General features: G+C 33.2%; 3 protein-coding genes and 1 pseudogene across 4 annotated transcripts; 2 read left to right on the forward strand and 2 right to left on the reverse strand.

Moving 5' to 3' along the window:
* Positions 1-12,242: 12,242 nt before the first annotated feature.
* Positions 12,243-12,985, forward strand: LOC106409405. Its single transcript, XM_013850051.3, has one exon. The coding sequence runs from the start codon at positions 12,323-12,325 to the stop codon at positions 12,734-12,736; it is 414 nt and encodes a 137-aa protein (XP_013705505.1). The 5' UTR covers positions 12,243-12,322; the 3' UTR covers positions 12,737-12,985.
* A 1,446-nt stretch (positions 12,986-14,431) lies between these two features.
* LOC125591063 lies at positions 14,432-14,550 on the reverse strand (annotated as a pseudogene).
* A 1,886-nt stretch (positions 14,551-16,436) lies between these two features.
* On the forward strand, positions 16,437-17,919 carry LOC106410715 (epoxide hydrolase A-like). Its single transcript, XM_013851286.3, has 3 exons — positions 16,437-17,123; positions 17,217-17,461; positions 17,548-17,919. Exons 1-3 carry the CDS (start codon positions 16,533-16,535, stop codon positions 17,795-17,797), a joined length of 1,086 nt encoding a protein of 361 aa, XP_013706740.1. The 5' UTR covers positions 16,437-16,532; the 3' UTR covers positions 17,798-17,919.
* LOC106410716 (nudix hydrolase 7-like) lies at positions 17,897-20,154 on the reverse strand. Of its 2 annotated transcripts, XM_048762867.1 has the most exons (9): positions 20,137-20,154; positions 19,755-20,033; positions 19,613-19,678; positions 19,374-19,514; positions 19,146-19,223; positions 18,693-18,743; positions 18,562-18,596; positions 18,379-18,490; positions 17,897-18,277 (listed from the first exon to the last, which is right to left on the reverse strand). In XM_048762867.1, exons 2-9 carry the CDS (start codon positions 19,875-19,877, stop codon positions 18,050-18,052), a joined length of 834 nt encoding a protein of 277 aa, XP_048618824.1. In that variant the 5' UTR covers positions 19,878-20,033; positions 20,137-20,154; the 3' UTR covers positions 17,897-18,049. The 2 variants fall into 2 exon arrangements, with proteins under 2 accessions (XP_048618824.1, XP_013706741.1); XM_013851287.3 differs by having other exon boundaries at positions 19,755-20,139.
* Positions 20,155-20,701: the final 547 nt, after the last annotated feature.

Here is a 20,701-nt window from a genome sequence, read left to right on the forward strand (position 1 = left end):
AATTAAAATTAACAAAATTAGTAAAAACTTTTATTTAAAACTTAAAGTAAATATTTATTTAAAATTAATATGAATGTTTATTTAAAAATAAAATTAATATTTATTTAAAATTAATATGAATGTTTATTTAAAAATAAAATAAATATTTATTTCAAAATTATTTCAAAATAAATAAAAGTCCATTTATGATAAATTTGAAAAGGGAAATTTCCTAGGATAACTTTTTTTAAGTTTTTGTCACAAAAATAGCTCTCAACGAAGAAAATGACCAAAATATATTTTATTAAAAGGGTAAAAATATTTTTATCCTAGGGTTAACTAATCTAGACTTAAGGTTTAGAGTTGAGGGGTGAGGTTTTGGGGATAATGTTTTAAATTTTTTTTAAAAAAATTAAAATTAAAATTTTTAAAATAAAATGGTTATTTTGGTCATTTTCTTTCTTAAAAACTATTTTTGTGACAAAATTTAAAAAATGGCTATTCGAGAAAATTGCTCGTTTTAAAATGGCCTAAGTGGATATAGTGTATCCTAATATTTATATGCGGTCAACAAAATGGACCGGAACGGGTCACAAACCCTTTTGCGAAAGAACGTAGCAGGCAAAGGAACCAATCTATCTATACTATTAAATTAGGAACATGACCTATTGATATAGGTTAAGTCCAACTATTTTTATAACTCCATCTAAATTATTATACATAACTAACTATGCATGTTTCAATATATATTTTGTAATCATTCTTCAGTTCCAAAATAATCAGGCCCACTACTTTCTACGGCTTTTTTTTTAACGACCTATACATCAAAAACTGTATGTATCTTATATTTTTGCATAGGTCCATTTTCTTTTTACAAAATCTATGTATCCTTATAGAATAATACATATAAAACAAATCGTATAATGATATGTCTATTGATTCCGACGAGCAGAAAACATATCTATTTCATTTAACTGTTTTTTCACAGAAACCCAGTTCTAATTACAACTTATATATTTGTTCAATTTTGACATTGTTCAATAAAGTTGTCAAAAATTATATTAGATTACTATTAAACACACATATAATTACAAAAAGCACAAATATAAAAATACTTTTTTTAAAAGATAAAAAAAAAAATATACCCGTCCTTTCAAGGACAGGTCAGAATCTAGTTTCTGTTTAAAAATAAAGTTCAACGTCGCATATATAAGATAATTTATATAGCATCTAAAACCTGACTTATTATGTAATGTGTAGATAATAATCGTTGCATGCGTTCTAGAAAAACAAAAGCAGAAACATTTAATACTAATTCTATTTAAATTGATCTAATGAAATAAGCCTAATTGGTGTAACTAGCAAAATATATTTAACTTGGTAAAAATAAGTATTTAATAATAATTGCGAAATTATTTAATTATTTAGATATAATAAAGTTTTATTTTTTAAAAAAAAATTGTATATTTATATTTTAAAATATATACCAAATTTTTACTAGATTATAATTTTAGAAAATTTGTGTGAATATTTTTAGTTGTTTTATTTCAATTAGTCGTCTCTTGAAGTCATGATTCTCTATTCCTTTTTTTTTACTTCGACAAGGCGAATACAAAATTTTGAAGGTTTCTCTTGCTTTTCGATTTTTGTTGCTTATATATGTTCAAGAAAAAAAACAAAAAGAGAAAAAAATTATTCAAAAAAAAAGATGTTATATTCGTGTTCATAGACTTGCTAACATGGAAATGTCACAACTCAAAATTCTAGATATAACTATGATCACGATCAGGGCCGGCTCATTGGGGTTTACAAGCGGTGCGACCGCTCCGGGCCCCAGTCCGGGTCTTCCGTAAAATAATAATTAAAAGGTCTAATTGTTTATAAATCTATATTTTATATATAAGAAAATTATAAATATAATAAATAAAATTGAAAAGGGTCTAAAATTATTTGATATGTATATAATTTTATTTTTATTACAAAATATATAAAATATTACTGATTAAATTTTAAAAATATTTTAAACATTATCTGTATATAAATTTTAGAGGATAAAAATAAAATTGTCCAAGAGCTTCCAACGGTATCGAGCCAGCACTGATCACGATGTGAAATTTTGGAGTAAGTGGATATGGACATGAATCACCATGAAGGATTCGTTTATGATGATTTTTTTCTTATGAAGAATGATTATGGTGATGTTTATTAAAAAAAAATATTATGGAAAAATCTAAATGAAAAATAAAATAAAATAAGGAATTGTTGTCTATGACTATCTTGAAAAGGAAAATTCGTCTTGCATGTACATATAAATACCAAACTGTTATAAAAAGAACTGGAATTTTATTATATCGCGCGAATTTAAATAAGGGCAAGATTTATACCCGTAGAATCTTTAACACTGATAGAAAGAGTTTATTATAGAGAGAAGAGAAGGTTGAGGGATGCGATTTACAATGAACGAAACGTTCGTATATATAGAAAGAAATTTACTGTGCAAATAGTGCAGCGGGCCCCACATCCTTTTATATTTTCAACATATACGGCTGCTTTATTTGACTTTCATAACACTCCCCCTTGGGGACCGGTGTCACTATCCATTCTCGCTTAACGTCTTTGTTGCCTCGTTAAAAACCTTTCCAGGAAAACCCTATGGGAAAAACCATAGTAAGGTAAAAAGAGTACAACTACGTAAGCTCCCCCTCGAATGAGCAGTCATAGATCCTTCTGATGACGCATTCCAATGTTGTGGATGTGTTTTCTGAATACCGAGGTAGGGAGTGATTTTGTGAAGAGGTCGGCTGCATTGTCGCATGATCGAACATATCTTACTTCGATCTCTTTATTCTTCTCGGGCTCTTGAGTGTATGAGAAGAACTTCGGAGGTATATGTTTGGTTCTATCGCTTTTGATATATCCGTCCTTTGTTTGAGCAACACATGCTGCATTATCTTCATATAGAATAGTTGGATCCGTATTTTCGCCAATCCCGCTGCTTGAACAGATGTGTCGGCTCATTGATCTCAGCCATACACATTCTCTACTTGCTTCATGGAGTGCAATGATTTCAGCATGATTTGAAGAAGTAGCCACGAGCGTTTGTTTCTGGGAACGCCAAGATATAGCAGTGCCTCCGATCGTAAAAACGTATCCTGTTTGCGATCGGGCTTTGTGTGGATCTGAAAGATATCCTGCATCTGCAAAACCAACCATTTGACCTTTTGAACTTTTAGGATAAAATAAGCCTAAATCAATGGTCCCTTGGAGATAACGAAAAACATGCTTAATCCCATTCCAATGTCTTCGAGTTGGGGATGAGCTGAATCTTGCCAAAAGATTCACAGCAAATGATATATCAGGCCGTGTACAATTTTCAAGGTACATCAACGCTCCAATTTCACTTAGATATGGTACTTCCGGACCAAGTATCTCTTCTTTTTCCTCAGGTGGTCGAAATGGATCACTTTCAATATTAAGTGACCTAACGACCATCGGGGTGCTAAGAGGAGTTGATTTATCCATGTTAAATCGTTTCAACACTCTTTTAGTGTATGTGGATTGATGCACAAATATACCATTTTGTGAATGTTCTATTTGTAGGCCAAGACAATACTGTGTCTGTACAAGATCTTTCATCTCAAATTCTCCTTTGAGATAGTCTGATGCCTTTTGTATTTCTTTTTGAGTTCCGATAATGTTAAGATCATCAACATATACCGCGATTACTACAAATCCGGATATTGTTTTCTTGATGAAAACACATGGGCATATAGGATCATTCACATATCCTTCTTTTGTTAAATGATCACTGAGACGATTATACCACATACGTCCAGATTGCTTTAACCCATATAATGATCTTTGCAATTTTATTTCACATAACTCTTTAGGTTTGGAACTTAATGCTTCTGGCATTTTAAATCCATCAGGAACTTTCATGTAGATATCAATGTCTAATGATCCATATAGATAAGCTGTAACAACATCCATGAGACGCATCTCTAGATTTTTGTCAGCTGCTAGACTCATCAGGAATCTAAATGTAATGGCATCCATAACTGGAGAATACGTTTCTTCATAATCGATTCCAGGTCTTTGAGAAAAACCTTGAGCCACTAGACGAGCTTTGTATCTCGTAATCTCATTTTTCTCATTTCGCATTCGAACGAAAACCCATTTGTACCCAACTGGTCTCACATCTGCAGGTGTGAGCACAATAGATCCAAATACTTTTCGTTTATTAAGCGAATCAAGTTCAGCTTGTATTGCATTTTTCCATTGTTCCCAATCATGTCTCTTTTGACATTCATAGACAGATTTTGGTTCTGGATCATCGATTTCTTCATTTATTTCACTTGACACAATATATGAGAAAGCATCATCAAGGTCATTTTGTTCATTTCTATTCCATATCCTTTTATTATGGATGTAATTAATAGAAATCTCATGATTATCTTTCGATTCATGATGCTCTGATTCATCAGAATCCTTATCATTTATTTCTTCCAAAATATTTTCTGCTATTTTGGGTGCATCATATATTTCAGCTTTCTTCTGTTTCCTAGAATTCTTATCCTTAGAACCAACAGGTCTACCACGCTTCAGGCGTGTTTTTGGCTCTCGTGTGTCATCCTCCTTTTCTTGTTCATTTGGCATTTTGATACGAGCAGGAGCATTTGCAGCTGGTATATGAGATTTAGTTACCGTCTTGGTATCTACAAATGAATCAGGTAGCTGATTAGCTATACTCTGTAAATGCATAATTCGTCGAACTTCTAGTTCTGACTCTTTAGTGGGAGGATCAAGATATAATAATGAAGGTACACTCCATTTGATGTCATTTTCTACATTTTTGTTTTCTCCCCCTAGAACTGGGAATACTTTCTCATCAAAATGACAATTGGCGAAACGTGCCGTAAAAACGTCACCAGTCTGTGGTTCTAGATATCGTATAATTGATGGAGAATCACAACCAACATATATTCCCAATCTCCTTTGTGGTCCCATCTTTGTACGTTGTGGTGGTGCTACAGGCACATATACCGCACAACCAAAGATTCTAAAGTGGGAAATATTTGGTTCTCGACCAAACGCTAACTGTAGTGGGGAATACTTATGGTATTCACTCGGTCTGATCCAAATGAGTGCTTCTGCATGCAAAATGGCATGTCCCCATACAGAGGTTGGAAGTTTTGATCTCATGATCAATGGTCTTGCAATCAATTGCAGACGCTTAATTAAAGATTCAGCTAAACCATTTTGCGTATGAACATGAGCAACCGAATGTTCAACTTCAATTCCCATTACCATACAATAGTCATTGAATGCTTGGGATGTGAATTCACCAGCGTTGTCTAGTCTAACTCTTTTAATAGTATAATCAGGAAACTGTGCTCGCAGTTTGATTATCTGAGTTAGAAATCTCGAAAATGCCACATTTCGAGATGATAATAGACAAACGTGTGACCATCTACTGGATGCGTCAATTAATACCATAAAATAGTGGAATGGTCCACAAGGTGGGTGTATAGGTCCACATATATCGCCTTGAATTCTTTCAAGGAACTTTGGTGATTCTTTATCGATTTTGGTTGGCGATGGCCTTACGATCAATTTTCCTAGAGAACATGCAACACATGTCATTTTATTCCCTTGAGAAATCTCCTGGATTTTCAGTGGATGACCATGTGAACTTTCTATGATTTTACGAATCATTGTAGTTCCTGGGTGGCCAAGGCGATCATGCCATAACGTGAACTCTTCTGGGTTTCGTTTTACTACAAGATTTGATTCGATCTCATCGATATAAGTATGATGTAGTCCTGAAGGAATTTCTGGAAACTTTTCCAATATGTGTTTTCTGCCACATTTCTCAGAAGTTACATACATGTATTTCTTTCCATCCTCAGTTGCAGACTGAGTATCATATCCGTGAAGATATATGTCTTTGAAACTCAACAAATTCCTTTTAGAACTTGGAGAATATAGAGCATTATTTATGGAAAATTTTGTTCCATTTGGTAACGTAAAGTTTGCTTTACCACTTCCTTCAATCATGTCTGCAGGACTTGATATTGTATTGACGACAATTCTTGTCGGTTTTATATCAGAGAAATATCTCTTTTGTCTCAGAATAGTGTGCGTCGTTCCACTATCTGGTATGCATATTTCACGAATCCGTTTCTTAGATTTTGCTCCATTTGCATTCTGATCCATTTCTGAAATTGTCATAAATATAAAAGGAAACATAAAATTCATTCATATAAGGAAAAACACAATAATTATACATTGAGGTGATGTTAAAACATCATTATTTGTTTAAAACAGGAAATGTAAAAATTATACATGACAATATTGAAAACTATTCAATAGTCTTATTATAAGCATTTCGGCTCTTTTCAGGAGTAATCTAGTCCAGCTCATTAGCGAAGTCGGAGGCATCGAGGTACGATGTCTCTTCAAAGTTTTCAGTGAGGTTCACTTCTTTAGCTTTGCCTTTCGTGGACTCTTGATATAACTTACAGAGATGTGAAGGAGTACAACAGGTACGGGACCAATGTCCTTTACAACCACATCTGTAACACACTGTCTCACGCTTCTGGGTGGTATCCTCTTGAGTTTCTTTACCTTTAGGAGGTTGTTCAGATCTAACCCATTTGTTAGATCTAATACTTTTAGGATAGTAAGGCTTTCCACGTTTGTTGTTGAAACGCCGACCACGACCTCGGTTGGTCTGGTTTCTCCTTCCCGAATATTCTACCGCCGTAGCATTCACTTCGGGAAATGCCTTGGCTCCCGTGGGTCGGGAATTATGGTTTTTGATTAGTAACTCATCGTTCTTTTCAGCCAACATGAGTGTTACCATCAATTCAGAAAATTTGGTGTACCCACATTTTCTGTAAATTCGGGATAAGACGTTGTGTTCTTTGTGGAAAGTATTGTATGTCTTGTCAAGCATTTCTGCTTTGGTGACAGGGTTACCACAATATTTTAATTGTGCAACTATCCTTAAGATAGTGGAATTGTAATCTCTAACCCTTTGGAAATCCTGAAACCTCAGGGTTTTCCACTCTTCAAGAGCGTGAGGGAGATTGATTTCCTTTTGATTATCGAACCTATCTTTTAAGGCTTGCCATAGTACGGCTGGGTCCTCAACGTCTCCATAGTCGTGAGTTAGATTCTCATCTAAATGCTTCTTCAGGAAGATTATCGCTTCGGCTATATGCTCGGGTGGCGATTTGTTACCGACTTCTATCGCTTCAGTTATCTTTTTTATTACAAGATAAGGTTTCACATTTGTGACCCATCTGACATAATTTTCGCCGGTTACTTTCAGAGCCCGGAACTGGAGTTTCTCGATGTTTGCCATTTGTATTTCCAAAACACAAAATAATAATTTTATTAGAACTTCATAATTTAAAAACCGTTTACATTAATCATGCAAGCAATTACAAGGAGAAGTGATGTAAAGAAAATTAAACCGATATTCATCTTAAATTCACTCGGAGTAAATTCTCCAACGAATAAACCATAAATAGAAACACAAATAAAAATGGCACATAAAAACAAAAGTGCGCGAATCATCTTTCTTGAAATGAAAAATCGGAGGAGAGCGATTTGAAATTTTTGAGAGAAGATGAAATGTTTTGGATGATGAAATGGAGTGAAAATGAGTTGTATTTATAGATGAAAATCACTGTTCATGACCGTTGGAGAAAGGGGAAATTTTTGAAAAAATTTCTTTGTGACCGTTGGGGTTAAATCGAGTGCACTAAAAATCAGTCTGAAAATATCGTATTAAACAGTCAATCAAATCTATAAAATTTCATAAAAGTAAAAATTATGGCAATGAAATATTTATGTTATGACAACAATTCATGCGACGGCTCAGCCGATCAATGCAGAGTAATAAATAAATTATACGGCGGCTCGGCCGACCAATTAATAATAAACAGAATATAAGGCGGCTCGGCCGACCAATAAATAATAAACAGAATATAAGGCGGCTCGGCCGACCAATAAATAATAAACATAATATAAGGCGGCTCGGCCGACCAATAAATAAATTAAATTACTAGTAAATAATATAGGCGATATTCCGGCCATTATAATATAATATAAATAATAGTAGAGGCGGTATACCGACCATTATAACAGGGTATAAATGATACAAATAAATTTTACCGAATCGCAGAGTGATCGTGCTGATAACGTGTTATAAAAAAAACTGGAATTTTATTATATCGCGGGAATTTAAATAAGGGCAAGATTTATACCTGTAAAATCTTTAACACTGATAGAAATAGTTTATTATAGAGAGAAGAGAAGGTTGAGGGATGCGATTTACAATGAACGAAACGTTCGTATATATAGAAAGAAATTTAGTGCAAATAGTGGAGCGAGCCCCACGTCTTTTTATATTTTCAACATATACGGCTGCTTTATTTGACTTTCATAGGACAAACCTTATATCACTTAATTAGAAGAAGAATCTAGAGTCATGAATTAGAAGAAGAAACAGGTTTTGTTGACCAAAGTAGACGATGATATAATATATCAAACCTTTAAACTTTAATTTTTGCCAAAAAACTAATGACATAAAATATGATCACAACGATGATGCACAGAAATAACTAGATAAAAAGAAGAAGATGTAAAAAAATATTTTAATAATAATTTAATTAAACTACTACTACCTTTATTTCAATATGTAAGTAATTTTGAAAGTTTTTATTGCTTCACAATGTAAGTTGTTTTCAAAATTCTATAAAAAAAAAGTAAAGTGATAAAAAATATTTAAAGAAGCAGTTTAATTCAAAGTTAGAAATATGATTTATCATTGTTTCTTTTCTTTCTTAAATTAAATGTTTAGGACATAAAGATGTTTTCTAATACTTGTATTTTCAAGGAAAACTACTTATAATTTGAAATAGAGGAAATATTTATGATTTGAAAAGATGACAAAGTAAATAGGCGATGACGTAAAACTTACTTTTAACAATAATTCAAGTAAATTATTACAATTAAAATACTAAATAAAACAAGGAAATTTTAATGTACATTTTTTTTATTATTTTGGTTCTCTGAGCTTTTTGCTGTCAACAAATCGTTGGCATATGCAGAGGCTGATCTACATTGGAGGTAGGGTTGCCAGCTGACACTCTTTAAATTATAAAATTTTGATTTTACAACGAGCGGAACAGTAGCTCAGTTTGTCCAACTTGCCCTTCTGATATCCCTAAAACCCGAGTTCGACAGCTAGTTTTCTTCTGTTTTTGAGACTGCCAAAAGACCTATTAAAATTTTTATTTTATCTGAAACATACTTGTTTTTGTTTGAATTGAACATAGAAGTATAATTTATTATTTTTGTTGACTTTCAAATCCAAATCGAACATTTGTGTGTATTTTACGTTAAAATCCGATACTTTTAAAATTATTGACACGTTTATATATTATAGTTTTCTTGTTAAATAAAAACATAATTTAATATTTAATATTTATAAATATTTATTTTATTTTGATTTTTAATAATAATTTAATTTAAGACACCGGTAAAAAAATTCTCGATTCACCGCTGAACATATTAGTATATTAGTATACTCTTAAATTATTTAGGAACCAGTTTCTGTATATAAGAAGTTTCAACTTGGCACAATATCATATCGGACAAGATATCGATCTTCCATTTATAATCCTAAACTATTATCTCATTCATAGATATTTTAATTAACGATTCGTAGATTATTTTTTCTTTGAACTGGCGATTCGTAGATATTGGAATCCTTGTAAACTCTTTTTCTTTAACGGACAAAGGCGGAAAAATCACTAATATTCTTAAAATCTTGGCAAAAAAATGTATTTAATTCCTACGTAGTAATAGTGTGGAATAATTGCATTATATATTGGAGAACTTAATTAAATCACATACTTTCTGCTACTATACGAAATTATCTAGCTGTTTTTAATTAGATGACAACAATTGTTATTATAAGATCATTTTATATGACCGGGTGACTGTGGTCGAGTGCTAAGAAGACGAGAATGAAACGCTAACAAATTTCGAGTTCGATCCACCTGCTCCGAGAAACTAAGTCATAATTATCCTGGTCACCTAACACGGATATGAGCCTATGCTTTAGGGTCCATTTGAATACCCGGAAAAAATGGTCTATCCGTGGGCTGCACCCCCCCTTGGAGATTAGGCTGAGCCTCTCCAAAGACCTGGAATACCCCGGGTTAATAAAAAAAAAAAAATCATTTTATATTCTTTAAGATTTACGCTTTTACGTAGTAGTGAAAATTTCCATGTTGGTTTGTAACTTTTTTTTTCTATGAATATGATAATCACGTTTTTAAAGTTTTCTTTTTAAAATGTCACAAAAGTGAGCTTCCGAAAGTTTATGATTCTATTCCAATTATGACTCGGGAAAACGTACATTCAAAGAAACTTCTATGGAACCTAACTTGATGATCATTATCAATTAGTAAGTCACAAATTCTTAAGTCAGTTCAATGCAAAAAATACATTGAAACAACAAATCTTATATATTAAAACAGAAGTCACAAGCTTGATTCATGTGTGATTTTTTAAAAAATAGACCTAATATATAGACATATTCCTATAAAATCATGTTACATTTAATATCTAATCTTATCATTTAAATTTTGGGCCTACCATAAATTTTTATTTGCTATCAATAGTTGGATTTAAACAATATATGATCCAATAGATATATAGATAGTATAAATTAAATAAATATAATTTAATGTTGTAATACTATATCTCTTCTATATGCTAAATATTTAAATATTTGTCGATGTTAACTTTTAAAATTATATAGATTTTTTTTTAAATAACAAAAATCATATTATCTAACAATGATTAATCTTTATTACCTTAAACCAATGAAAACAAATTTTAAACTATATAGTTTATTTTAAAAATTAAACAAAAACTAAATGTTTAATTATTTACTTGATAATATAAATCTATGAAGCGAAAAGTTTAATTTTTTAAAAACTTTATAAATTTGTGAAATGTTACAATATATTTGAATATGACAATAAAACAATATTTTACTAATCTTTATATATATAGTTACGGTTTTAATAATGAAATAATAATCCGAAAATATATATATATAAGAAGATACAAATACATGTGCACGTTTGAAATAATTTATTCAATGAAAAAAATATACAGTAAACTTATTATGTTTTAAAAATTGATAGACACATATATATTATAATATATACCAATTTAGAATTGAAAACAAAATATTTATATAAAAATAAATAAAAACAAAAATCTGCGCAACAACGAGTCGAGATCTGGTTTTGTTTATATCAAGTACTTCATACATTTTTATGATCATCAGTTAGTAACCGATATTTACAAATATACAATTTTTTATATTAATACTCTTTTAATAAAATACCTTACTTTAATTACTGTCAATTGGAAAAATATATATGATGGACGAGCTGTCTGTGGAAGATATTATGTGGTCGAGAAGGAAATCATGATGAATTGCTAACTATATGTGATTTTTAATATTTTGTTTTCAGAAAAATGATAAAAAATTCATGGAATCTAGTTTTTACTTTTTATATTTTCAAGTTTTTATTTTCTTCTGGTAGTTCGATTTCTATGCGGGAGTTATATTTCTAGACACCTACTGCGAACAATATGAATCAAAATTATCAGTGAAATAGAGCGATTGCTTTTGAAGATAAGTTACAAGATGCATGTTTATGCATAGTGGATTTGAATAATGAGTATATGTATGTTTGCATAGTGGATTTGAATAATGAGTATATGTATGTAAGTTTTTGATATTTAAAATTAGCATTACTTTGTATGAGATAATTAAGTAAATAATCTGACATATGTGAGTGAACTGAATGGATCGTACAGACCGTCAAACCGTCCATGGCCTTCGAAGGAGATATACATTATTGAGGGAACATTGCTTAAATAAATTATTATATTCGATTCCATATTGTGATGTTTACATGTATCGATAATTTTTTTATTCAGAATCTTATCATAACTTCCAACTTTTATTTTTTTTAATCTTGGATAACTTCAAAGAAAACGAATGTTCGTATGCAAATGCATTACTCGTTACAGTATTTCATTAGAAAAGTATAGAGAAGCTCTAGTTAAAAGTGTATGTTGGTTCCTTTAGTTACGAATAAGCTTTGTCTTTTTTTTTTTTGAACACAGAATAAGCTTTGTCTATATAAAGGCCATTGGCTTTCTTTTCCATATCAAACTGAAACCAAAGATAACACAGAAAAAAAAACACCTTTCTTCTCTTTATTGTGATTCATTGGCAATGGCTCAAAATGATAGAAATACAAGGATTGCTCAAAAGGCGTTTGAAATGGTCGATAAGGTGTACGGTAAGTCCCAGAAAATAACCCCTCCGCCACATGTTCCTAGAGACGAGTTCCCTTCTCGTTATAGCCAAAATTCTTACGAATATGGTGGTCCAAAAATGTATACCATAAAAGAGGCGATTAGTACTACTAGTTGCCGCCGAGTCATTTATCAGTATTCAAATGGGTCAACTATAAAAGAACCGGTTGTTCCTCACCCCACGGAACGTATTCAATACTTTGGTGGTGCCACTGCTCGTCCTTTTATCGGCCATACCAACCGGTTTGAGAGGCCAAAAGGGCGGGCTATTAACTGCGATGAGGCGGTCCAACTATATGGAGGGGTGCTTATAAAGGAATTTCGTAAGTAAGCCACGCAGGATGAGTTTATAAGATGGTGTTATATCTATATATTTTGTTTCTGCTTCCGAAAAAATGCAGACCAACACATGCTAAAGCTTGTTGTCAAGGCTTTCACTTAGAATAAGCTTTAGATTACTACCAAGTGTTGTGTCTTATATATCTACTAGTACTTAATTTGAGTTGATGAAGCTTATGTAATGTAAAATAATTACGCTCTTACTACTTACTAATAATGGAATCCTATATGTTAATGTAAATATGTGTTCTTAAGCATGCATAAAAGAGCATAAATAACCATGGCACGCCTCTAGAATCGGCTCCTGGTTTTTAAAGATTTCAAAAGGGGCAAAAATATCTGCCCTCTCAAGGAAAATGGACATTTAATTTCCCAAGATTTTCCAATTGGCAAGTTTGTTCTTCAACTATAACTCGTGCATAATAATAACCTCAAATTATATTTGACTATGCAAAATTGTGATTAGAAAAGGTTAACCGTTAAATATTTAATGGAAATTAGTTTATTTCAAACATGATTGCGATTGTAAAGTTAAATCTATCGATCGAAAAATAAATGTTTAATTCCATAACTATTTGCAATCGACATATTTGTTCCCCAACTATTACTGTGCAAAAAATATAAATTAAAGATTGTGATTAAAAAATAAATTCACAGAATACAATAAATCGACACACAAATTCACAAACACTTAGTATTGTGCATTTATGATTGAAAATCTTTTGGTTTAAAATATTTGATGCTAATAAATAGCTTTTTCTGGTTAATTATGTTTATTAGAGAAACATTAGATAGACGATATTACAACCGATAATTCTACATGTCTTATTGAAGATTCTCGTCTGACTGCATCACTCTTAGCCGCCCTATGAAATTCATTCCTTGCAATACTCTTTGTGCAATGTTGAAGATCACTTGTAAATCTTTTCTCTAATATTCTTTATAATTTGCCTTCTCGAAAGATTAAAACTCATATCTCATGGTATAGAAGCACTAATGAACTGTTTATCAAACCACTGAACCAAATGTGGTAATAAATAGTTAGTTCTAATGAAAATAGACGGCATATATACAAGTATTGATTACTGGTTGGTTCGTATTTTATATTTCAGTTTTAATTAATTAAGAAACCTAACTTTGGAAGTAAATTAAAATGAACTTTAGTATAGTATAAATCAATTCTGGCTTCGATTACGATATCTCCAAATGAAATTCCAATAATAATGTGACAGAAAATTCATTCAAGAATGTAAATTTCTCTAAACAATTACAAGCAGTTTACGTACTGGATGGGAGATTCGTAAAGATAGCAGACTAGGCACATCAACACAGTGGTAGTTAAGAAAATGCGATCTTCTTCAGATCGACAGGTCTCGCCGCTATGAGTTGTTCTAGCAACCGTCATCGCTAGGCGATAGCAGAGCGTACATCAGGAAGGTCATGTGTTACGTTAAATCATATATTATTTGTTAGTAAATGTAGTTCCTTATCATTTCGATAAATTAGTATCATTATCTATAGATAGATTTACGAAACGCAAACTCAAAGCGTCCCAGACGCAGTTAGCTTAATTATATTTGTCGTATATGTTAATGAATTCATCTTCTTGAAAACGTAAGTTCTATAAATCAACCCAAACTGTTATCCACCTTGTTTTTTTTTTTTTGCTAAAGAAACGATGACTTTTTGCTAAAGAAACGATGACTTCCCGGGAGGTCACCCATTCTAGTACTACTCTCGTCCAAGCACGTTTAACTGCGGAGTTCTGATGGGATCCGGTGCATTAGTGCTGATATGATCGCACCCTTATCTACCTTGTTACGGCTCAGCTTCTTGAATCTATCTAAAATTGTAGGCTTTACAATATGTCACAGTCTTTTGTTTGATCAGAACAAGTAAACGATACATTCATAAAATAAAATAAATAATAGCAGCTATTAAACCCAATAAAATCTGGCTTTAACTGCACAATGATCATACTCTTATCATATATTTAGGTAAAATTATGGTTGTCATTCTGTAAATAAGTGTGATTTATATTCTGCTCAATTTGACGAAATTTTCTTTCTTTGTTTATGATAATTTGATCTTTTATATCATAAAGTTAATTTATCGGATGAGTGCTAGCTTGTCATCGTGTAAAATATATAGCACGTGAAAACCAATAAATGTATATGTGTGTGTGCTGCCGTGGTCAGTGGCAGGAGGATCAGCTGACTTGGGTGGATTTTTCTATCAGACAAATTACTTGTATATAATTACCACCTAAAATAATGCGTTATAAGATATAATAAATATCATGATATTATATTAAATATATACATTGTGTTAATTATCGGATCACATGACATGATATTTTGGTAACCTAGAGAATATCGTATTAGCAAAGATAGGAGCCAGTTCGTGGAACATCGATCTGGGCAAGGGGGAAGAGTATATTTTTCCAAACAACGTTTACCGGCCGGCAGAAGGTGACCAAAACACCATCAATCTATTGAATCAAAGAACGTGCCTGCATGATTAACTATGAGAATCGTAGATAATCTCCAAAGAGGTACGTCGTATCAGGTTTATCATTCTCAAATGGGAACACAATTGATATACACAATTTATAAATCTAGACATATCATCCAAATATATCTAAATAAGGATTGAAGATTACGATTTACCCATCATCACTCTGAGTGATGTAAACATTGCAAGTGTTCAGACAAAAGATCATGAATTGTTCGTTAATATTGAAAGCGTATCATTTTTATGTTGCCCCCATTAGTTAATAATGGAAGTAAATTAAGTGTTTGGACGAAAATAAAATATCCATTTGAAGTTGATTTTGCAGTTCATAATTATATTATAATTATTTCTATAATTGCCACGATTTTACATAATTCGACTTTTATATTAAGCATATACGTACTGGAATCACATGTATCGTCCTAACTTGTCAGAACATGTATTCATATATGGTTAATAAAATAAAATAAAATACATTTATAAGTATCTAACGGAACGATATATCCTCAACTTCACACCAGACCTATAAAATTTGTTTAACGTAAAACTGATTAAAGATTTTACCGATGCAAACAGATATCATTTCCAAAAAGAAGTAACCTAATCCGTTTTCTTTGTTGGACAGAGATAAAACAGCCAATTCCGTATCATCATCTATATTGCAATCTTCTAGTGCAAAGAAAATTGAAAGTGTAGATTTCTTGATTCTCATGTACGTTAGACTGCGTTGGAACTTGGAAGAAAAGTGAACGACTTAAGCAAAAGATGTGGACAAGAATATGTAAACCATCAAGCAACTATAAAAAGAATATTTAGATACATATCCTCCTCCATCACACCTTCGGACTTACAGCCCCCAATTTGATATTGTAAATGGGTATAACATATAGAATATTTAGATATATATTTTGTGGATTTTCTTTAAAATATAAATAAACAAAAAAAATTCCACTAATTTCAAGATTTTGAAACGTAGATGTTGCACAGACATGTCAGTTTGATATTGTAAATGGGTATAACATATAGTAATTTTTATTTTACAAAATAAAAATGGTTGGAACATCGTTTTAAACAGAATATAAAACGCGTGACAAAAACCACAAAAGAAAATAGTTAAACTAAATAATTTGTCGGATACAATAATAATACATGGTATTCTGTTCTTTCTTTTTTGTTCCTCGTGAGACACATTTGATTGGGGACCATTGGTCGCCTTCCCTATCTTTAAAATGGTGTGATCAGTGCTTTACGTCGTATCACAACAAAACCAACTCATGGTCTTGTGTACATATCTAAACCATTTATTTTCTAGATTCCTTCACTTTCTCTGGAAGCAACCAGATCAAGCAAACAAACTAAGCACCTCCAACATGTCAGGACTCGACGGCGTAGAGCACAAAACCCTCAAGGTAAACGGCATAAACATGCACGTGGCCGAGCTTCCCGGATCCGGATCTGGAGGAGACCCGATCATCCTCTTCATCCACGGATTCCCGGAGCTTTGGTACACGTGGCGGCACCAGATGACTGCGCTTTCGTCCTTGGGGTACCGGACCATCGCGCCGGATCTTCGAGGGTACGGAGACACCGACGCGCCGGAGAAAGTGGAAGACTACACTTACTTCAACATTGTCGGAGACTTGGTGGCGCTCATCGACGCAGTGACCGGTGGAGACGAGGCGGTTTTCGTTGTGGGTCATGACTGGGGAGCGATGATCGCGTGGCAGTTGTGTATGTACCGACCGGAGAAAGTCAAGGCTCTGGTCAACATGAGTGTCCTCTTCTCTCCGAGGAACCCGGATCGTGTCCCGATTCCGACACTGAGACGTTTCTTTGGTGACGATTATTACATCTGCAGGTTTCAGGTAAATTAATCATAGTTCAGTTTCATTGGCTTAAAACTTTTTAAGATCTCTTTTTTCTTGGTTTTAAATCTTTTGATTGCTTATGTGATAAAGAAACCTGGAGAGATAGAAGCAGAGTTCAAGAAGCTGGGAACAGAGAAGGTGCTGAAAGAGTTCTTAACTTACAAAACGCCTGGACCGCTTTACCTCCCCAAAGGCAAACTCTTCAAAAGCTCAGAGAACGGTGCGTCTTCTGCGTTACCACCGTGGCTAACACAAGAGGACCTTGACTATTACGTCACCAATTACAACAACAAAGGCTTCACCGGACCAATTAACTACTACCGCAACATTGACCGGTACGTTTATCACCGGTTCAATAAGTAGTATATTAACCGATTATCAATTTAATAACCAATCGGTTTATGCTTTTTTTTTTAAACAGAAATTGGGAGCTGACTACACCTTGGACCGGAGCTAAGATTAGTGTACCGGTGAAGTTCATAGTGGGAGATCAGGATTTGACGTACAATTCGCCGGGGGCTAAGGAGTACATCAACGGTGGCGGATTCAAGAAAGACGTACCGTTGCTTGATGAAACCGTCGTGCTCAAGGGAGTGGGACATTTCCTCCATGAGGAAAGCCCTGAGGAGATCAATCAACACATTCACAGTTTCTTCCAAAAGTTTCTTTGAAATCAAAATCTACTTTATTTTAAATAAATAAAAAACGGATTAACATCCGTGTGTTTGTCAACATTTACATTTTATATGTATGTTCTTGTTCTTGTTGAGTGAAATTTCAAACGAAAGTGGATTAAACCAGAAATAACCATGAAACATAAACCGGTTAAGGCAATGCCAAGGAAGCATTTGTGCCAGAAAGATGGTTTTGTTTTTATTTAATTTAAATACAAATGCAAATTAGACGCAATAAACACTTGTTATTCAGAGAGAAGAGGATGATGATGCTTGGTCACGGGTTGCTATAAGGCTCTTGGCGTGATCAGCATTGCAGTAGACAAAGCTCTTTTTACCAGTTCCTGTGACAGTTTCCACAGTGGAGAATCCCACGTAGTCTTCATCGCACTTCTTCTCGCAGATCTCAGCCATGATCTTGAACATCTCCTTCTTCTGGTTCCATGGCTGATCTACGTATTCTTTGATCGGCATCCACTGCAAAAAAAAAAAAAAGAAAACTCTTTGTTCAGTTGATATTGGATAACAATAATTTTCTTGGCTCAACAAAGTTAGAAAGGTTTAAAGTAATAATATACCTTAGCTTCCAGGATCTCAGATTTTTGTTCAGTGATATCGTAAGAGCGTGGAGTTAAGACACAGAGGAAAAACAGATCGGTTTTCTGTTTCAAGAATGCTTTGTGGCTTTGCCTATACGAGAGTAAACCAATCAGGAACTGATGAGGTAAGATTAGATAAAATGAATGAAAACATGATTTTACCTGAAAGACAACACTTCGACAAAATCTGCAATAATCTGAAGTAAAGAAAAAAATCCAATAAAGAAAAAACACAGATTTTAGAATATTGAGGCAAAAGTAAATAAAAGATATATAAAAGTTGAGATGCATACACCAGTTTCTTCTTTCACTTCCCTAGCTACTCCATCGCAAATATCCTCGCCCTGTAAAAGGCAGCAAAAAAAAAAAAAAAAGAGACTGAGATCAGAACTTCATTTCCATGGACCACCGCTAATATGTATACTCCCTAGCTTACAAAGCTAAATCGTTATAAGAACGTTTATTGCGCAAAATTTTTGTAAACACATTTATGCTTCTGTTCTTATATAAAATCACTAACAAGACAGACTTGACTAATAGGAGACTCTCTCTCTCTCAAGTCTCTTAGATGAAACCTTTTATAAGCCAAGCGCTCAGTAGTTGCTCTCTAATCAGTTTTACTACATAGTCATTCAGGCCTAGACTATATCAATATTATAGACTTATACCTAAAGAGTTAAGCCGCTACATATCTTCCAAAACCTTAATCACGTGTCTCTTTGGGTGCTAAGGTGGGTTTGTTTTACCTCGTGGACAACACCAGTAGGGAGCTTCCAGACATTCTTGTCTCTGAAATAACCACTCTTTTCCTGGACAACGAGGACCTGCGCTCATTTGAATTTCGTTAGTTTCATCTCCGTTTAAGTTAAAGTCATGTCTTTTCATAAACGAACATTATTGAGATAGATTCTGCTCTTTCCTTGAGTCCCCACTTTTAGAGGATTGAAAGAAAAAAGGAATAAAATTAAGGGTACCTCTCGAGTGGATTTGTTGAGAACAAGAGCACCAACACCAACAATGTGAGAAGCATTGGCAGGGATAGTATCAGGGGTGTTTGAGATCCAACACACAAGCATCAAGTACTCTGGCTCCGCGTGATGATATCTAAACCCTTCCTGAACAACCAAACACACACAAAAACAAAGTCTATTACCAAAAAGTCAACAAACCAAAACAAAACAAGAAAAGATTTATCGAGAAAAAAATCTCTTACAGTAACAGCAGACTCGATAAGATTAGCAAATCCAAGAGGTAGCTTTATCCAAATCCCCTTCTTCCCCTACCAAATTTCAAACAAAAAAAAAACTCATTTTCGCATAGTCAAAGAGAGAAAGTGGTGGTGGTGGTGGGAGTACCTGTTCTCTCCAATGGGAAAGGGAAGCCCTGAGCCTATGGGTGAAAACTTCAGCATCCATTGGCTCATCCATGGTCACGGTAACTCCATCGTAATTGTCAGTCTCCCCGTTAAGTATATCCATCTCTCTCTCTCTCTCTGTCTTGTGTGGTGGTTATTATGCCGGAGAACACTTGTTCAAGCCAATCTAAAACCCGGACGCGACGATCTTCTTAATCAAAATCGAACTGTGTCTCGAGAAGAGGATTGACTTTGCTTTGATTAGTCATTTTGTTTTTCTCTATTTGTAATTGAAAAATAAGGAAATTGTAAACGAATGTTCTGTTGATTAAACTAGTAATATATAATGGAATGAGGATTGTTTCTTCTCTCTTCTTATCTACCTTGCTTCCACGAAGAGACGAAGACCTTTCCTAAAGGTTACAACCACCATTTTTTCAATTTCTCATCATTAATTGTTAAGACCTTTTCCTAAAGGATTTTTCCTGCTGGATTTTCAACTCATTGGCTTCACCTCTGACCAGTAATGGATTCCAATTTCAAAAGCCGGTTTACTCGGTTCTTATTGCTGAAGGATTAGCGGTTAGAGAAGCTCTTTTTTACGTCCAATACTTTCGGCATCTCTGAAATTTAGTTTCAATCAGACTCGCAAGCTCATCATAGCCATAAATTTGATAATCAAACTGATGAGTCTTTATGGAATTTTGTCGGATATCGAATCATTATCATCTATTTTTGATTTTTGCATTTTTACTTTCATTTCCAGAAAACATAATAAACATGCTGATAGCTTAGCCAAAACCTGTGTGTATAACTGTGTTTCCACTGCAGCCTAAAATCTTTTATCTTTAATGAATTATCAATTGTTAAAAAAAAATGACATGACCGTGAATAAAAAGTTTAAAGGTAAATTAATGTACCAAACCAACCCAAAGCCACTGATAACAA

This window comes from Brassica napus, chromosome C7 (genome assembly GCF_020379485.1).
Source record: "Brassica napus cultivar Da-Ae chromosome C7, Da-Ae, whole genome shotgun sequence".
Taxonomy (NCBI): domain Eukaryota; kingdom Viridiplantae; phylum Streptophyta; class Magnoliopsida; order Brassicales; family Brassicaceae; genus Brassica; species Brassica napus.